Source organism: Tripterygium wilfordii, chromosome 17, assembly GCF_013401445.1.
Source record: "Tripterygium wilfordii isolate XIE 37 chromosome 17, ASM1340144v1, whole genome shotgun sequence".
NCBI lineage: Eukaryota > Viridiplantae > Streptophyta > Magnoliopsida > Celastrales > Celastraceae > Tripterygium > Tripterygium wilfordii.
This window is the reverse complement of record NC_052248.1, coordinates 2,968,259-2,988,109: the sequence shown is the minus strand read 5'-3', so window position 1 is coordinate 2,988,109 and position 19,851 is coordinate 2,968,259. Positions and strand designations below refer to the sequence as shown.

The window sequence follows — 19,851 nt, the reverse complement described above, 5'->3', positions numbered from 1 at the left end:
CATGCACTTTTCCTTGGATATTATTAAGAACCAACTTATTATTATCACGACCCAAATATGGGTACATGACCGGCGCATGGCCCCAATGAACCAGGGCAGATATCCAATTACTCGATTCGAATTGGAAATTATAATTCACCTAAAGTTGGTAACTTCAAAATAACATCAGGGCCAATTAGCGCTTTACACACCAGATTTTTTTTTTCTTGTTCTAGTTTTTCATCTTTTTAGATGTGAGATCTAATATAAGATCTGAGATCGTAATATGAGATGTACTGAGTTTAGATTTGAAATCGTACAGATCTGAGATTGTATAGTTATAATGTTACTGTTTCAATGTTACTGTTTTGAAAATATAATATTATACAATCAAATAATTTGACTTATTTTCTTAATCATCTATACAATCAAAATATTAACATTATATGACGTAAATTGACTTTTTAATATCCATGTTACAGTTTGAAACGGTAATATTATGTAAACAAAAGGGACCAACTTTGGGTTTTCCTTTCCGGTGGCCGTTTTGGACGGAATTTGGTTGGGCATTATGCATATCAGTGAGGGGAATCTAACGGTAGTGGTGATGTAACGAGTCGTGGCTGAAATCATCTGGATTTGAGATTTTTTCTTTCATGTTACTGTTTTAGTGGTATATAGCAAAGATAATGATGTAATTGACATTTTTATGAATACTTATATCAATGTTTTTTAAATAGACCTAAATATCCAAAAATCAATCTACGTCTTTCGAAGACTTCTCTCCCATGCAAGTCCAAAAAAAATTGAGCAGTTTCATTACTTCAAATCAAGTGGACAAGACATGCTTGACTTAACTTTTAGTGAGGGAAAGACTTTGAAATTTCAATGATAGCTAGTGTTTCCCAAATTATAGGTTTTTTTCGGTTATAACATTTTAAAAAATTAATTATACAAACAATATATTTATTTTTTATTACTAAATTGACATAATGTGCTACTAGGACTCCGTTTCCTAGAGCAATTAGAGCTTATTTGCTATCAAAATAAATTAGTTTATAAGCAGTGAAAAACAAACTTGCTTATAAGCAGTTAAATAACCTGTCAGGTATTTGTGGTAAATCTTATAGCTGACATTAGCTTATAAGTTGTCAAATGCTTGTAATTTGTTATTTTATGATTTTATTTTTTGGTAAATTTATTTATTTTATTATAGATTTTTTTTTAAAATTTAAACTTATATATTACAAGATATTTTTATATAAATAAAAGTAAACTTAATACTGAAAATTTTTATAATATTATCTTAATAAAAGAAAAGAATAAATTAAAAAAAACTTATAAGTTCAAAAATTAAGTTTCATTTGAAGCTTATTTTTTGGAGCTAATTAGAATTTATAAGTTAAATTATCTAGGATATTTGATAGTGCGTTTGCCCTTAGCTTATAAGTTGTACCAAATTGTCATTAAGAGAAGCGCAAATTTTAGTAAAAACTAATGCTATTGCCACTGCCAGTAGCCAAATTAAAACTAATTATCCAATATTGATATTTAATATTAATAGCTATAACTATTGTCCGGTAAAATAAATAATCTTATCCTGAAAGATATTGCTAACTTTAACATTCATCCAATGATACAATTTTAAGCAAAATAAGAAAATTAGCCAAAATTTAAAAAAAAAAGTTCGCATTAACTATTTAATATAGATAATTATAATTATAATTGCTGACACTCGAGTAAGTTAAATGATAAAATATATCATTATGAATTGCCTATAAGTATGTTAGTAGTTAATCTAACTTGAATTTTTTTTCGAAACTTAAAAAAAATGGAAGGGGAAAGTTGAGAGTAGACAAAAGGACAATAGATTAGGAATTAATTAAATAAAAAAATTTATACTCAATTGAGAATAAATGTGCAGAATTTATTTAAAATGTGTGGAAAAAGATTAATATGAAGCAAGTTAATGAAAATTGCCCAAAAATATTTATAAAAAATTAGATAAATTGATGGAATATACCCACACATCGCGTGGGATCTCAACTTGTTTTCTTGAAGTAAAAGAAGTCATATATTCTTTGTCACGTCAACGCTTTGAATGGAAATTTTGTATAGGGGGCCAACGGAGCCCGATACGCAAAGTAGAATGGCTTGTTTAACCTGAAAAATTGAACATGGGCTTGTTTAATATTTTTTAAAAGTACAGAGGTTTTTCAATACTTAACCCTTTTCCTAACTCATATAAAAAGAGAACCTTCTATAGGTAAATTAAGATGATTATAAACCTGTAGTACCCGGTTTTCGTCCGGCCAAAAATACAAAAAATACAAAAAAATAGAAAAAATACATAAAAAAATGTAAAAACTCATTTCTTTGACCTACAAGCCCATAGATATTCATAATCCTTTTCTTGGATCTTTAAATACTCAAATCTTGACCCAATAAGATCAAATCTTAGAAAATATCTAAAAATAAGAGAATTGTTTTAAAAAAAAAATGTCACATCTTTTTATTGTTTTTGCTAGAAGAATGAAAAAGTAAAAAATAAGAAAGAAAAAGCCAAGAATAAAAAGAAGGAGACAAAGAGATAAATGTGGCACAAATTGGGGAAAGAAAAAGAATAGAAAGAAAGAGACAAAGAGAGAAATGTGGCACAAATTGGGGAAAGAAAAAGAATGAAAAGAAGGAGACAAAGAAGGAGACAAAGAGAGAAATGTGGCACAAATTGGGGAAGAAAAAGAATAAGAAGAGGGGAGAAGAGACTTTGGTTTGGAGAGAGAGGAAACAAAAACAAAAAAAAAAAAAAGAGAGGAAGAGAGGAGGCGTGAGAGAGAGGAAGAAAAAAAGGAGAGGCTTTGGCTTTTGGTGAAGAAAAACAAAAAAAAGAAGAGAGGAAGAGAGGAAGAGAGGGGAGAGGAAGAAGAGAAGAAGAGAAGGAGAGAAGGAGAGAAGGGGAAAACCGATTCTTTGGATTTTTTGGTAGAAGCTTCATACCCCTCATATCTTTCACTCAAGTATTGCTCTATTTACACTTGATTTCAATGTTTGATTCATTTTTTAGCATCCTCGGATGTTGACTAAGAATAGACATGGTGTTTCTTGCATTCACCTTGGACATATGTGATGCTTGGGAGTGTTTTCGATACTAATATGTTGAGCCCTTTCTCTTTGCATTTTTTTCTTCTATTTCTTGTTGGAAAAAGCGGGAGAGACCATATTTGGATTTGATTTTCTTGGTTTGGATACGTGTGAATCTCATAATGTGGTCTTGATTCGATTTAAATCTTGATTTACATTTGAGTATTCTATTTTTCCCTCTCTTTATGTTTGTTTTGTTGGACGAGGCTCGGGCTTGGATATTATTTGGACGAGTTGATGGAGGCTTGAGCAATTTCAAGATTTTGTTTGGTTTATTGCAATTTGTGTATATTTGGCCCCCTTATTGTGTAATTTATCTTATTCATGTCGATTTGTATAATTTCGACATTTATTATTTGGATTATTTGTACAAGTGTGGATTATGAATATATAGGCTTAAAATTGAATATAGGTCATTTCAATTAAAGAAATCATAAGTTGATTTCCTTTATTTGAATTATGAACCTTATTTGATTTCATTTATGAATTTGCCATAAGTTGGCAATAATAGGTTAAATTGATAGATGACACTTTTCCAAATAATCATTTATACCATAAGTTGGTATTTAAAATTAAACCTACCAAAAGTTGGTAGGTCATTTTATCATTTATGCCATAAGTTGGTATTTAAAATTAAACCTACCAAAAGTTGGTAGGTCATTTTATCATTTATGCCATAAGTTGGTATTTAAAATTAAACCTACTAAAAGTTGGTAGGGCATTTTATTAAATAAACCATAAGTTGGTATCTAAAATTAAACCTACCAAAAGTTGGTAGGACATTTTATCATTAACACCAAAAGTTGGTGTTTTAAATTAAATCTACCAAAAGTTGGTAGTGTGTCTCCAAATAAAAACTATCATAAGTTTTAGTAATATTACAATTTCTTTTAATGCTATCATAAGTTGATAGTATTCTTACAAATCTTTTCCCAAAACCATCATAAATTGATAGTAATATGCCAAGCTTTTTTTCAAACACTATCATAAGTTGATAAGTGTGTTGAAAGTAATAATTCAAACTTTAACAATTATATCTTGCAAAGAGCAAGTATCCATAAGATAGCCATGAAATTAATTAGGGTAACCGTTTTCAAACGGGAGTTGTGGGGTGCCTAACACCTTCCCCACACTCAATCGATCCCCGTACCCTTTTCTCTGGTTCGCAGGTCTTTACGGTGTCCAATTGCACCTTAAATCAATTGGTGGCGACTCTAAACATTTTTCATCCTCCCAGGCCGGTCCGCGTCGTGACCCTGGTTGCGACAACTGGCGACTCTGCTGGGGAAATCAGGTTTTTTAAACCTAAGAGGGTCAAGCCCATATGATTAAATTGATTGGCTACGGTTGCTTCTTTTTGTATGATTAATTGTTTATTTCCTTTATATGTCAGAGATGTTGATTTATTTTGTTGTGGTAAAGTATTTGTCATCTCATACATTTACACTCACTGTAGCCTACCAGCTGGGCTCTACCTTTAGTATTAGAGAGGGTTGACCACTATTCTCGTGAGATTCCGTCTCCGCATGGGTAGTGGAAGATATCCTCACCGGATCGACTTCCCTTAAAAGTTAAGGGAGGAGCTTTTGTCCCAATAGTTGGGATTTTAAAAGCAACATGATCTGGGACCTCGCGGAATAGTTAGATAAACTTACCCAAGCACTTTATAAAGCCCTAGATCCATGTCCGAAACCTCCAGAAGTTTAGGTTACCCAGTGTAATGGCATATTCTATTTTTGTGTGATTTATTCATTTGTCGTTGATGTTTTGTTTTACACATTTTTAATTGTAATTTCCATTATCGGTTTCTTCTCTCATGCATTCACGTAGGCACAGTCATTGCATTTTGTCAAACTAAATAAGTTCATAGTCATGCATGAAAAAAAAAAAACAAAAAAAAAAAAAAAAAAAAACCAATTCACTCATGTCTTTGCCATCCTTATAGTACAAGATTACAGTTGTGAATTGCTAAAACAATGAAAATGAACAACAAAAAAATATAATGGGACAGTTTGTGAGGAAATTGACTCTTAATTTTCTTGTTGATCAAGTGGGAATGGATCATTCTATGTCTGATTCTGAGGAGGTTTACGTTTTGGCTGTCGATGACAGCCTTGTTAATAGACCAGTCATTGAAAGGTTGCTCAAGATTACTTCCTGTAAAGTAACTGCAGTGGACAGTGGAATAAGAATACTTCAGTTTCTGGGATTAGACGAGGAGAATAATTGTCCTGTTGGGTTTGATAGTTTGAAAGTGGATCTAATTATCACCAATTACTGTATGCCTGGAATGACAGGAGATGAGTTGCTAAAGAAAATCAAGCAATCGTCTGCCTTGAGAGAGATTCCGGTGGTAATCAGGTCATCTGAGAACATAGTGACTCGAATCGACAGATGCTTGGAAGAAGGAGTAGAGGATTTTATTGTAAAGTCAGTGAAGTTGTCCGATGTGAAGCGCTTGAAAGGTTACATGACCAGAGACGGAAACCAAGAGAGATGCATCAACAACAAGAGAAAGCTTCCGGAGACTTGTGATCTATGTTTATTACCACCATCACCATCAGAGCCATGTTCTCCACCACCGTTGGAATCTCTTATCAGACAGCTTAAAAGGTCATGCTTAGATTAAATCCTGATCGTCTGTTATGTCCCCTGCCTCACTGTGCAAATATTCGTAATCTCTCGGGGAGTGTGAAAGTTTTTTTATTATTATTCTATTTTATTTTTATCTAGTTGAAAAAAAAAAGAAAAAAAAAGAGAAAAGAGTCGTCCTCAAGCGGGGAAATGAACAGTTGAGTGTGACAGTTTTGTTTTTTTATTATTATCTGGTTGAAAAGAGAAGCAGGAAGAAAAAAATTCGTCCTCAAGCAGGAAAATAACAGTGGAAGGTGACAGTAAAGTAAATACTGATGTGACAGGCACCGCGAATGTCTTCGCATATGCAGAGCCATCTTCGTCTTCATCTCCATCTCAATCATTTCTGGCAAAAGCGTGTTTTCTCTCTGAGCCATCTTCATCTCCGTCTCCATCTTCACAATCATACACAATCATCAAAAACACAATGTTGACCTAGACGCTAAGTCTTGGTCCAACACTTTGTTCATCTTCCTCAAGAAATCTTCAAGGATGGATACTCCTAACTCTCCACTTGCAAAAAGGTCTAGAACTGATGAAGGTTCTACTTCTAAAGAAGAGGAAGGTGAAAATGATCCCAGATTCAACCTCTCCCCTATAAAGGAAGACGTATACGAGGACGATCCCCAGAAAACCATCGAATCTCTACAAGAAGCTTTGAGGGAAACCAAAATGAGACTTAAAAAAGCAACCGACAAAGTTCAAGACTACAAAAGGCAACTTATGGTTTCAAAGCATGCCATACAAGGTGTTCGATATATGTCATGGGGCAGACAAGCACGTACTCATGACCCAGATAAATTGCACGAAGCAATCACTGAGATCACAGTACAACTTGGATCTGTTGCAGATGGAATAGACAATGTTCTTTATACCCTAGAATAAAATTCCTGTCCAACAGTATGATTATTACTATGTATAAAGGGCAGTGGTTTGATATTGGGAAGATCTATCTGGCCACGATCTTCAAAGCCAAGGATTTTGTCGAGAAGAAGCCAACAAAGGTGGGGAAGTTATTTTTCCCACGGCTTATCACAAGGTTGCTTTTGTTCAAAAGCATTCGACCTCCTCGGCCTCGAGCCTCTTTGGGATATCAAGTCACCATGCTGGAAAGAAGGACATGGCGTCAGAGCATCAGCCATTTGAAAACAACTTCTGCTGGAAAGAAGCAGACCCAAGAAGGTCACTCAGCATCACCACCTAGTGATTCCTCATCAGCAGTTGCAGCATCTCCACAATCAGATCGCATGCGTACAGCGATAGCCCGGCTAGAGATGGGGCTACAAACACTAGAAGAGGGACAGCAAAGGCTGGAGCACATGTTGGCCGCAGTCATGGATATGGTACGGAAGTCCAAACACTAGAAATTTTGGGGAGTTATGTTTTAAACTCTGTAACTGGACCAATTTGGAATTGCCAGATTCTGTCAGCAGCCTTCAAGAGTAAAATCCATCTACACTACCATCTGTGGTCCGGCTCACGGCCATTAATTGGGTTTTAATAATGAGCATGTCTTTACTTTACTTTGATAAATTTCTCTAGTACAGCTTTTGCATGTTCAATGCTTCCAGTTCTCATGTTTTTGATGCTCTGTTACACTCATCATTCCTACATTTATTTGCCCAATTCCCGTGTTTTTGATGCCTTTGTTACATTCATCATCCCACATTTATTTGCCTTTATTTGTCCATCACTTGCAAATTCCAAATCTTGCAAATTCCATTTTGACAGGATTGAAATTGATGATAATGGAAAGATGAACCGAATGAACCAGATTTTGGGGCACCCATTAACAATGTCGAGTTTGACTCTGACACCAAGGATGAATATGAGATATAGTCAGAAATGAGAAAAAAACAAGTCTAATCAAAAAGAAAAGATAATTCAAATGGATGAGGTTGTTAATTTGGGGTTGGAAGTTTGAATTGGTGCAAACTTGGAAGATTAGAGATGAAATAAAGAAGCAATTTGATGTCGGATGTCTTGCTGTAGTAAAATACCCCGAATGATATAGAAATATTGCACCAGTACTGAAAAAGGATGATTGTAATCAGATCACGATGGCACTAGAAGATAAAGAGGAAATTACTGTCATTACTTTATGTGGTACCTTTTGCTATGAAGTCATGCCATTTGGTCTAAAAATGCGGGAGATACTTATCAGCAAACCAAGGTCATTATGTTTCATGATATGATGCATAAAGAGATTGAAGTGCATGGGGATAACATAATTGCCAAGCCAAGTGAGGATGAAGATCACATGATTAACTTGGAAAAGTTTGTTCAAAAGGTTGAGAAGACACTAGTTGAAGTTGAACCCCTCAAAATGCACATTCGGGACAATTTCAAGGAAGTTGTTAAGTTTTATTGGTAGCAAAAAAGAAAAAAAAAACCCGCTAGAGTGAAAACCCGAAAGGGTACTCTAGGCAAAATTAGGAATATACAAAAAAAAAAAAAAAAAAAAAAAAAACCCGCTAGAGTGAAAACCCGCAAGGGCGCTTTAGGCAAAAATAGGGGCAAAAAAAAAATTTGTTAAAGTGAAAAAAACCTCACAGGCGTTTCAATTTGGGCTGCAAGTTCAAATTTCAGATTGTTTGAAGAAGGATGGTTGGATCACGAATCTGTTGAATTGATGAGTATTGCCTGAGTTGGCTGTTAACTTGTTTCACATTGACATAGGTGGGAGTGCAGAAGGGTTGGAGATCAGTTAATTGAACATGTACCCAAAACTGGGGCAGATTTTGGGGTGCTCTTGATACCATCAGATATTTTACCTTGCTAAGGTGTTAGTCTGTTACATAGAAGAAGAAGTTTGTTGGCAGAAATGGAAGGTTCAGAGATAGCCCCATACAAGTCAGATTTGATTATTGTTAATTGGGTGCACACCAAAATTGGGGCAATTTTGGTACAATCTTTGAATTATCACATATTTCATCTTGAAGAAGTTCGGTTTGTCCTTCTTGCCTTTGACCTCCCTACTTTCTTGTACATATTTCATTCTAAAATATTTTATTACCACCCATCCTTTTCAATAAAAATTGTGAGGAAATTCATTTCTTCAATTTTGTGGTTTGTAGTCTCCTTTTATATATCTCAATTCAATTCTCATTTGATACTCCAAGAAACAAATTGTGAGGAAATTCATTTCTTCAATTTTGTTGCTTGTTGTCTCCTTTTCCACATCCCAATTCAATTCTCATTTCATACTCCAAAAATTTATCATTTGCTTTCAATAATTGACAAGCATGGCTGTACTTTTGAATTTATCACTGACAAAGTTTTGACAGGAAATATAATGAGTGCATCAGGACAATACTTTTGATAGGAAGTTGATGGATTTTGGCATCCTAAGCTGGAAAGGATCTGAGTGAAAAGCCTGAAGCTGAAGCAGGTGTTAGCAAGAAAGAGAAGCTCACATTCCTAAGCCGTGCAAAAAAAAAAAAAAAAAAAAAAGATTTGAATAAGGAAATTCAGATAAATGGGTAGCTTTGAATTCAGATGCGTACGAACATGCAAATTTCAGGGAAAATGAATTGATTATGGGAATGCACATTGGAAAAGGAAAAGAGATAGCTCAAGAGCTGGGATCCAGAACGGAAAAAGACCTTCACTAATCAGATTAGAGAAGATACATTGAAAGCTCAGTGAGTCAGAAAGTCAACCCTGACAGAGAAACAAATTTGGTTTAGCAATTCGTAATTGTGCGCTTGTTGGGGGATGGCAAAACCTTGAGAAAACATGCATCCTTTCATTCATGAGACATTCATAATTGAGCAAAATAGGTCAGTGCATGCATCATCACTGCATAAATAAAAAATTTTCAGCCAAGCCGGGAATGGCTACAGTGATCCCGAGCACCTTTTTCTCAATAAAAAAAAAATCAAAAAATCAAAAAAATCTTTTCCAGCCAAGTCGGGAATGGCTACAATGATCCCGAGCACCTATTTCTCAAAAAATCAAAAAAAAAATCAAATCAAAAAATCTTTTCCAGCCAAGTCAGGAATGACTACAATGATCCTGAGCACCTTTTTCACAATAAAAAAAAAATCAAAAATCAAAAATTTTCAGCCAAGCCGGGGATGGCTACAGTGATCCCGAGCACCTTTTCACCAAAAAAAAAAAAAGTCAAAGATTAAAAAAAAAAAAACAGTTGGCCAAGCCGGGAATGGCCTTGTGATCCCGTGCCCCCTTTATTTTCTTGCACAAACATTGGCCAAGCCGGGAATGGCCTTGTGATCCCGTGCCCCCTTTATTTTCTTGCACAAACATTGGCCAAGCCGGGAATGGCCTTGTGATCCCGTGCCCCTTTATTTTCTTGCACAAACAGTTGGCCAAGCCGGGAATGGTCTTGTGATCCCGTGCCCTTTATTTTCTTGCACAAACAGTTGGCCAAGCCGGGAATGGCCTTGTGATCCCGTGCCCCTTTATTTTATTACACAAACCTTGGCCAAGCCGGGAATGGCCTTGTGATCCCGTGCCCCTTTATTTTCTTGCACAAACAGTTGGCCAAGCCGGGAATGGCCTTGTGATCCCGTGCCCTTTATTTTCTTGCATAAACAGTTGGCCAAGCCGGGAATGGCCTTGTGATCCCGTGCCCCTTTATTTTCTTGAACAAACATTTGGCCAAGCCGGGAATGGCCATAGTGATCCCGTGCATTTCAATTCTCGTACGAAACTCGGTTGACTACGCCTTTGTTTGCCTTTTATTTCATAAAAGACATACAAAGGGGGCAGCTGTAGTACCCGGTTTTCGTCCGGCCAAAAATACAAAAATACAAAAAAATAGAAAAAATACATAAAAAAATGCAAAAACTCATTTCTTTGACCTACAAGCCCATAGATATTCATAATCCTTTTCTTGGATCTTTAAATACTCAAATCTTGACCCAATAAGATCAAATCTTAGAAAATATCTAAAAATAAGAGAATTGTTTTAAAAAAAAAATGTCACATCTTTTTATTGTTTTTGCTAGAAGAATGGAAAAGTAAAAAATAAGAAAGAAAAAACCAAGAATAAAAAGAAGGAGACAAAGAGATAAATGTGGCACAAATTGGGGAAAGAAAAAGAATAGAAAGAAAGAGACAAAGAGAGAAATGTGGCACAAATTGGGGAAAGAAAAAGAATGAAAAGAAGGAGACAAAGAAGGAGACAAAGAGAGAAATGTGGCACAAATTGGGGAAGAAAAAGAATAAGAAGAGGGGAGAAGAGACTTTGGTTTGGAGGGAGAGGAAACAAAAACAAAAAAAAAAAAAGAAGAGAGGAAGAGAGGAGGCGTGAGAGAGAGGAAGAAAAAAAGGAGAGGCTTTGGCTTTTGGTGAAGAAAAACAAAAAAAAGAAGAGAGGAAGAGAGGAAGAGAGGGGAGAGGAAGAAGAGAAGAAGAGAAGGAGAGAAGGAGAGAAGGGGAAAACCGATTCTTTGGATTTTTTGGTAGAAGCTTCATACCCCTCATATCTTTCACTCAAGTATTGCTCTATTTACACTTGATTTCAATGTTTGATTCATTTTTAGCATCCTCGGATGTTGACTAAGAATAGACATGGTGTTTCTTGCATTCACCTTGGACATATGTGATGCTTGGGAGTGTTTTCGATACTAATATGTTGAGCCCTTTCTCTTTGCATTTTTTTCTTCTATTTCTTGTTGGAAAAAGCGGGAGAGACCATATTTGGATTTGATTTTCTTGGTTTGGATACGTGTGAATCTCATAATGTGGTCTTGATTCGATTTAAATCTTGATTTACATTTGAGTATTCTATTTTTCCCTCTCTTTATGTTTGTTTTGTTGGACGAGGCTCGGGCTTGGATATTATTTGGACGAGTTGATGGAGGCTTGAGCAATTTCAAGATTTTGTTTGGTTTATTGCAATTTGTGTATATTTGGCCCCCTTATTGTGTAATTTATCTTATTCATGTCGATTTGTATAATTTCGACATTTATTATTTGGATTATTTGTACAAGTGTGGATTATGAATATATAGGCTTAAAATTGAATATAGGTCATTTCAATTAAAGAAATCATAAGTTGATTTCCTTTATTTGAATTATGAACCTTATTTGATTTCATTTATGAATTTGCCATAAGTTGGCAATAATAGGTTAAATTGATAGATGACACTTTTCCAAATAATCATTTATACCATAAGTTGGTATTTAAAATTAAACCTACCAAAAGTTGGTAGGTCATTTTATCATTTATGCCATAAGTTGGTATTTAAAATTAAACCTACCAAAAGTTGGTAGGTCATTTTATCATTTATGCCATAAGTTGGTATTTAAAATTAAACCTACTAAAAGTTGGTAGGGCATTTTATTAAATAAACCATAAGTTGGTATCTAAAATTAAACCTACCAAAAGTTGGTAGGACATTTTATCATTAACACCAAAAGTTGGTGTTTTAAATTAAATCTACCAAAAGTTGGTAGTGTGTCCCCAAATAAAAACTATCATAAGTTTTAGTAATATTACAATTTCTTTTAATGCTATCATAAGTTGATAGTATTCTTACAAATCTTTTCCCAAAACCATCATAAATTGATAGTAATATTCCAAGCTTTTTTTCAAACACTATCATAAGTTGATAAGTGTGTTGAAAGTAATAATTCAAACTTTAACAATTATATCTTGCAAAGAGCAAGTATCCATAAGATAGCCATGAAATTAATTAGGGTAACCGTTTTCAAACGGGAGTTGTGGGGTGCCTAACACCTTCCCCACACTCAATCGATCCCCGTACCCTTTTCTCTGGTTCGCAGGTCTTTACGGTGTCCAATTGCACCTTAAATCAATTGGTGGCGACTCTAAACATTTTTCATCCTCCCAGGCCGGTCCGCGTCGTGACCCTGGTTGCGACAAAACCGTTTCTAAACCCCGCACTTTATTTGCTACTAGAAAGAGAACTCTGAGCGCTGAGTACTCCCTAATTGATGGCTTACTGACTTGAACGTCGAAGAGATCTCAAAAGTACACTCTTGGGCCTCTTTTTAGCTCAAATGTTCTGATGTACAAGCCATACTCAGTAAAATTGAGGACACCATCTGACATCAATGCTATTGTCTGATACGTCACCAGACTAGAAGATTGCAGAAGTTTTCTTTTTCGTTATTTATTTTTGTAGTTATCTTTTGAATCATTCCACCAACCAACAAAGAATGAATTGGAAAAATTGCACAAAACAGCTTCAACAATATTTGATGTTTGAGAGCAATGTTTGTGGTCCGACGCAAAACATTTATCATCATTTGAGGTTAATTTCCACACCATTAATTTGATGAGAGCAATGTTTGTGGTCCGACGCAAAACATTTATCATCATTTGAGGTTAATTTCCACACCATTAATTTGATGAGAGCAATGTTTGTGGTCCGAGGCAATAGCATCATTTGAGGTTTTTTTCCCAAATTTTACGCTTATATATATGTGACAGGCTTATCTCTCCCTTTTATTCATCATCTCATCATATCCAATGGCTTCTTCTTCAATATTATTGTATCACTTACGGTTTATGGCCTTGCTTTTCTTGCTATTAATCTTGGTTTTTCCTATGCACATGACACCTCTCCTATGTCACAATGAAGAAAGCTTGGCATTGCTACAATTCAAGCGAAGCTTTGTCGTCGACAAGTCAGCTTCTTCTCATCCCTCTGCTTATCCGAAGACGATATCATGGAATCAACAAGGAGAGAATCCAGACTGCTGCTTGTGGGATGGTGTGGTGTGTGATCAACGCACCGGCCGTGTCATTAGCCTTGACCTCAGTAGTAGCCACCTCTATGGTTCTATCAATTCCAGCAGCAGCCTCTTCCATCTACGCCAACTTCAAAGCCTTAACCTAGCTGACAATCATTTCAACTCCTCCCAAATCCCGTCTAGGTTTGGCAGTTTTCCAAGGCTAGCTTATCTCAATCTCTCCTCCTCCAGATTCTATGGTAGGATTCCATTAGAAATAGCAGAGTTGAGTAGATTGAGATCTCTTGATTTGATGGGAGATTTGGATGCATCTAACGCAAGATTGCTGGAGCTCACAAGTCCTGACCTAATGTGGTTAGTTCAAAATTTAACTCACATTGAGAAATTACATCTTGATAATGTAGACTTATCTGTTGCAATCCCTAAAAAAGTTTCAAATTTGTCTTCATTATCCTCTCTTAGTCTCCGTAATTGTGGCCTGCTTGGAAAATTTCCAATGGAAATTTTTGAACTACCAAACTTGCAGTTTCTCAATGTGGGGGGGAATGAAGAACTTGTTGGTCATCTGCCTGAATTTCACCGGAGCTCTTCTCTTAAGTTTTTAATGCTTCAATTTACAAATTTCTCGGGTGAACTACCTCCTTCAATAGGAAACCTTAATTCCTTGACTAGATTGAATATTCATAGTTGCAATTTTTGGGGCCCAATCCCTTCTTCCCTTGGTAATCTTAGTGAGATCACCTTTCTCGGACTCGGTGAGAATAACTTCTTTGGCCAAATCCCTTATTCATTGGCAAACCTTACACATCTTACCAGTTTCTCAATTTCAGGCAATGATAATTTTAGTTGTGGGTCTTTGTCCTGGCTTGGAAAGCAAACTGAATTCATTGGGTTATTAGTCCAGAAATGCAATATAAGAGGTGAAATCCCTCACTTTCTCAAGAACTTCACTCAACTCAATCTTTTAGTGCTCACCTCTAACCATTTAAGAGGTCAAATTCCACATTGGCTAACAAACCTCACCCGTTTAACCATCCTAAGCCTTAATGATAATGAATTCCACGGCCCTTTTCCTCATCAAATTTCAGAACTTGTGAATCTTGATGTTATTAGTTTGGGCGGAAATCACTTGAATGGCATTGTTAATTTAAACCCTTTTTTCAACCTCCATCACATGAAAATGTTTGGTATATCAGGGAATGATTTTACATTGCTCCAGGTGACCAATACAAACGCTACTCTTCGAAAGTGGCTCCTGCTAGCACTCGGCTCGTGCAACTTGAGAGAGTTTCCTGACTTCCTCAGGTATCAAGACAAACTGAAATTTTTGGATCTCACTGGAAATAAAATCCACGGCCAGATTCCGAGCTGGTTATGGAAGATAAGTAGAGAAACATTGGAGGTTCTTGAACTTGGTTTAAATATTTTTACCGACTTTGAGCAACCTACATTGATCTCGCGCCTTCCTAATCTAAAATTCCTAGGGCTACATGGTAACAAGATCCAAGGTCCAGTACCCAGACCACCACCTTCCATTGTCGAGTATATCATCTCAAACAACAGTTTCAGTGGAGAAATTTCTTTGACCTTCTGCAATCTACCTTACATGTATGCCCTTGATTTGTCATTCAACAACTTGAGTGGCATGCTTCCGCAATGTTTGTTCGACAAGGAGAGCAATCTACACATTTTAAATCTCGAGCAAAACTTCTTCCGCGGAACCATTCCTGAAACATTAACGAATGGAAGTAAGTTGAGGATGATCAATTTAGGTCATAATGCACTGCAAGGAGCATTACCGAGGTCATTGGCTAATCATACAATGTTAGAGGTTCTACATCTTGGTGACAATCAGATTAGTGACACATTCCCCTTTTGGTTGGGAACTTTGCCTAATCTACATGTGCTCATCTTAAGATCCAACAAACTTTTTGGTGTTGTTGGAAGCCCTACAACAGGTTTTGAATTCTCAGCGTTACGAATCATTGACATCTCCTACAATGGTTTCACTGGCATTCTACCATCTAAGTACTTTCAGAAGTGGAACAACATGAGAAATTTTGATGTGGATCACTTTTCGTATATGGCACAAAATATGACTTTGGTTAACAAAGGTGTCATCCTGGAATTTAGTTTCGTGTTCCGACAAATTTACAATTATCAACTAACTTTGATGAACAAAGGTGTCAGACTGCATTATCATAGGATACCAGAAGTCCTTGTAGGTATCGATCTTTCAAGCAACAAATTTGAAGGGGAGATCCCGGAATCCATTACAACTTTGAAGAATATCAATTTCCTTAACCTCTCCAACAACCATCTCTCAGGCCACATCCCATTGGCTATAGAAAACCTCACAGCGCTCGAATCGTTGGATTTTTCGAGCAACATGCTTTCAGGAAAGATTCCGCCTGAGCTGGCGCAACTCACATTCCTCTCAATCTTTAATGTCTCTTGTAATCAGCTCATAGGTCCTATACCACAAGGAAAACAATTTGCTACATTTGAGAATAATTCATACAAGGACAACTTGGGATTGTGTGGGAAGCCATTGTCGAAGTTATGCGGAAATGCAGGTGAATCACCTCCATCGCCTTCAACTGATGAAGATGATCAAGGCTCGAGTGGTTCTTCAGCATATGTTTTGTGGATGATAGTTGCGATTGGATATGCAAGTGGACTGGTTGTTGGAGTTGTCGCTAGACTCAGATTCACCGTATCAAAACATGAATGGTTTGTGGAAACCTTTCGCAGGAGGCAACATAAAAGGAGAAGGCTGAGAAGAAGGGGACAGAGAGAATGAATTTCCATATTATGTATATACATGGTTCAAGTATCTTCTTATGTTGTTCTAGTTACGTGTATGTGTGTGTTTTTATTTGATGTTTCTCTATCCCTCTATTGTATTCCATATCATTACTGTTTGATTCCTAGTTGCTGCTGGAAATTGTATCCACGTCTTCCATGTTTTTACGTTTGTTTTTAAGCACCAGAAGCAAGCTGTTATTTCTTAAAAATGTTTGTATGTGTAACCTTTTTATGTACACTGTTAACTCACTTGAGAGAACTCATGCACCAAAAACATCAAGACGGATTCCTGATTCTTCCTATGATCACAATCCGAATCCGCTCTGCACTTTTATGCATATATATATGACAGCAAAATACTGAGACAAAGAGGTTCCAAGTCCTCATAAGTCCAGGGAAAAATTTTCAAGCGGGAGCATTCTTATATCGAGTGTGTGCAGATGCAACTTTTGAAGTAAGAAGTTTAATAACATCACTTACTTAATGCTTCCACTTCCCAGTAGCTATCCAGATCAGTTAGCCTTAAGTAGCACTTGCAAGAACGTCCGTAAAATTTGACATACGCAAAACTCCAAAAAAATAAGAATAAAAAGTTGAACCCAAACAGAGCATATGCATAAGCAAGAGCACAGTCAACAACTGAAAATGGCATAAAAAGTGCCATGAACCAGTTAAGTTCTCGAACTAATTGTTTCATAACACGTAAGGAAACAGGAAGAAGCACCAACCTGTTTCACCCAGGCTGCAAGTATCAAAAAAGAAAAAAAAATCCATCAACCAGTAAAGTAAAGGTCATGCACTTTTCCTTTGATATTATTAAGAACCAACTTATTATTATCACGACCCAAAAGTGGGCACGTGACCGGTGCATGGTCCCAATGAACCCGAACGCCCACTAAGGCCAGGCAAGCCTCAGAATAGATATCTGATTACTCAAATCGAATTGGAAATTATAATTCACATAAAGTTGGTAACTTCAAAATAACATCAGGGCCTATTAGCTATGCATACCAGAATTCTTTCTTTCTTCTTCATCTTTTTAAATGTGAGATGTAATATGAGATCTGAGATCGTAATCTGAGATGTACTGAGTTCAGATCTGAAATCGTATAGATCTAAGATCGTACAGTTATAATGTTACAGTTTCAATGTTAATTTTTCTAAAATGTAACTTATACAATCAAATAATTTGACTTATTTTCTTAATCATCTATGTTTTGAAACTGTAAAACTATACAATCAAAATATTAGCATTATATGAGTAGATTGGCTTTTTAATGTATATGTTACAGTTTGAAACAGTAACATTACGCGAACAAAAGGGACCAACTTCGGATCTTCATTTCTGGTGGCCGTTTTGGACGAAATCTGACTGGGTATTGTGCATCTCAGTGAGGGGAGGCTAACGGCAGTGGTGATGTAGTGCGTCATCTTCGAAATCGTTTGGATTTGAGATTTTTTCTTTTATGTTATTGAAACTGTAACATGAAATCGTATATATGAAGATAGTGATGTAATTGACATTTTCATGAGTATTTATGTCAATATTTTTTTAAAATAAACCTAAATATGCAAAAGTCTTCTTAAAAATACCTGCCTCAAATTTCCAATCTTCATAATTTGCAAAGACCGACAAGTATGATTGGGCCCATCAACCAAAAGTCCTAGCTTTGAGCTTTATAGAAACGTTCAGGTCCATTCTTGATAAAAGCAGGCCAAGCTATCAAAAGAAAACACCTTGCAATGTCATTCGAAGACTTCTTCCATGCAAGTCCAAAAAACATGAGAAGTTTCATTACTTCAAATCAAGTCGACAAGACATGCTTGACTTAACTTTTAGTGAAAGAAGACTTTGAAATTTCAATGATAGCTAGTGTTTCCCAAATTATAGGTTTTTTTCGGTTATAACATTTTTAAAAAATTAATTACACAAACAATATATTTATTTTTTATTACTAAATTGACATAATGTGCTACTAGAATTCCGTTTCGTAGAGCAATTAGAGCTTATTTGTTATCAAAATAAATTAGCTTAATAAGTAGTGAAAAACAAACTAGCTTATAAGCAGTTAAATAAACTTGTCAGGTATTTGGTAAACCTTATAGCTTACGTTAGTTTATAATTTGTCAAATCCTCGTAATTTGTTATTTTATGATTTTATTTTTTGGTAAATTTATTTATTTTATTATAGATTTTTTAAAAATTTAAACTTATATATTACAAGATATTTTTATATAAATAAAAGTAAAATTAATATTGAAAATTTTTATAATATTATATATAATATTATCTTAATAAAAGAAAAGAATAAATAAAAAATTAAAAAAAATGAAAGTTCAAAAAATAAGTTTCAATTATAAGCTAGTTTATCTAAGATATTTGATGGTGCGTCTGCGCTCAGCTTATAAGCTATACCAAATTGTCATTAAGAGGAGCGCAAATTTTAGTTAAAACTAATTGTGCTATTGCCACTGCCAGTAGCCAAATTAAAACTAATTATCCAATATTGATATTTAATATTAATAACTATAACTATTGTCTGGTAAAATAAACAATCTTATCCTGAAAGATATTGCTAACTTTAACATTCATCCAATGATACAATTTTAAGCAAAATAAGAAAATTAGTCAAAAATAAAAAATAAACTCTAATTAACTATTTAATATAGATAATTATAATTATAATTGCTGACACTCGAGTAAGTTAAATGATAAAATATATCGCTATGAACTGCATGTAAGTATGTTAGTAGTTAATCTAATTTGATTTTTGTTTTTGAAAATTAAAAAAAAATGGAAGGGGAAAGTTGGGAGTAGACAAAAAGACAATAGATTATGAATTAATTAAATAAAAATATGTTATATTCAATTGAGAATAAATGTGCGGAATTTATTTAAAATGTGTGGGAAAATATTAATATGAAGCAAGTTGATGAAAATTGCCAAAAAAATATTTATAAAAAAATTAGAAAAATTGATGGAGTATAACCACGCATCGCATGGGATCTCAACTTGTTTTCTTGAAGTAAAAGATGTCAAATATTCTTTGTCACGTCAGCAACTAGGGCTGTGCATAATTCGGTTTTAACCGATTAACCGAACCGAACCGATCGACCGTTAACCGAATTTACCGGTTAATGTTAACCAATCGGACGATTCGGTTAAAGGTTTATGAGTATTTCGGTTTTCGGTTAATGGTTCGGTTAACATAAAAAATTAACCAAATTAACCGAACCGAACCGAAAATATAACATATTATATAAATATATAATATATATAATTATGTTATTAATTTTCCACATATTAATAATTTAACACTTATATTCTTCTAAAAAAATCTATTAATACTTATATAAAAAATTCAAAATAAATATAATATACATCAATTAATAAGTATTAATTCATGTTACCAAGTACCAACTTAGTAACTTACCATGTAATGTAACACCTTCAATATATTATATATTTATATTTATCAAGATTAAATATGATAATGAAATTAATAATATGACAAAACAAATACTATAAAAACCATTAAACCCTAAATTCTAAGGTTAAAGGTCCCAACAATATAAAACCTTAAACCTTTTTTTTTTTGA

The 19,851-nt window shown here is 34.8% G+C and overlaps 1 protein-coding gene across 1 annotated transcript; it reads left to right on the top strand.

Moving 5' to 3' along the window:
* The first annotated feature begins 13,202 nt into the window (after positions 1-13,202).
* Positions 13,203-16,246, top strand: LOC119981805 (receptor-like protein 7). Its single transcript, XM_038824947.1, has one exon. The coding sequence runs from the start codon at positions 13,220-13,222 to the stop codon at positions 16,244-16,246; it is 3,027 nt and encodes a 1,008-aa protein (XP_038680875.1). The 5' UTR covers positions 13,203-13,219.
* The last annotated feature ends 3,605 nt before the right edge of the window (positions 16,247-19,851 follow it).

What these genes read in the sequence shown, in the direction of transcription:
- LOC119981805 (XM_038824947.1), top strand. Translation starts at nt 13,220, where the DNA reads ATGGCTTCTTCTTCAATATTATTGTATCACTTACGGTTTATGGCCTTG.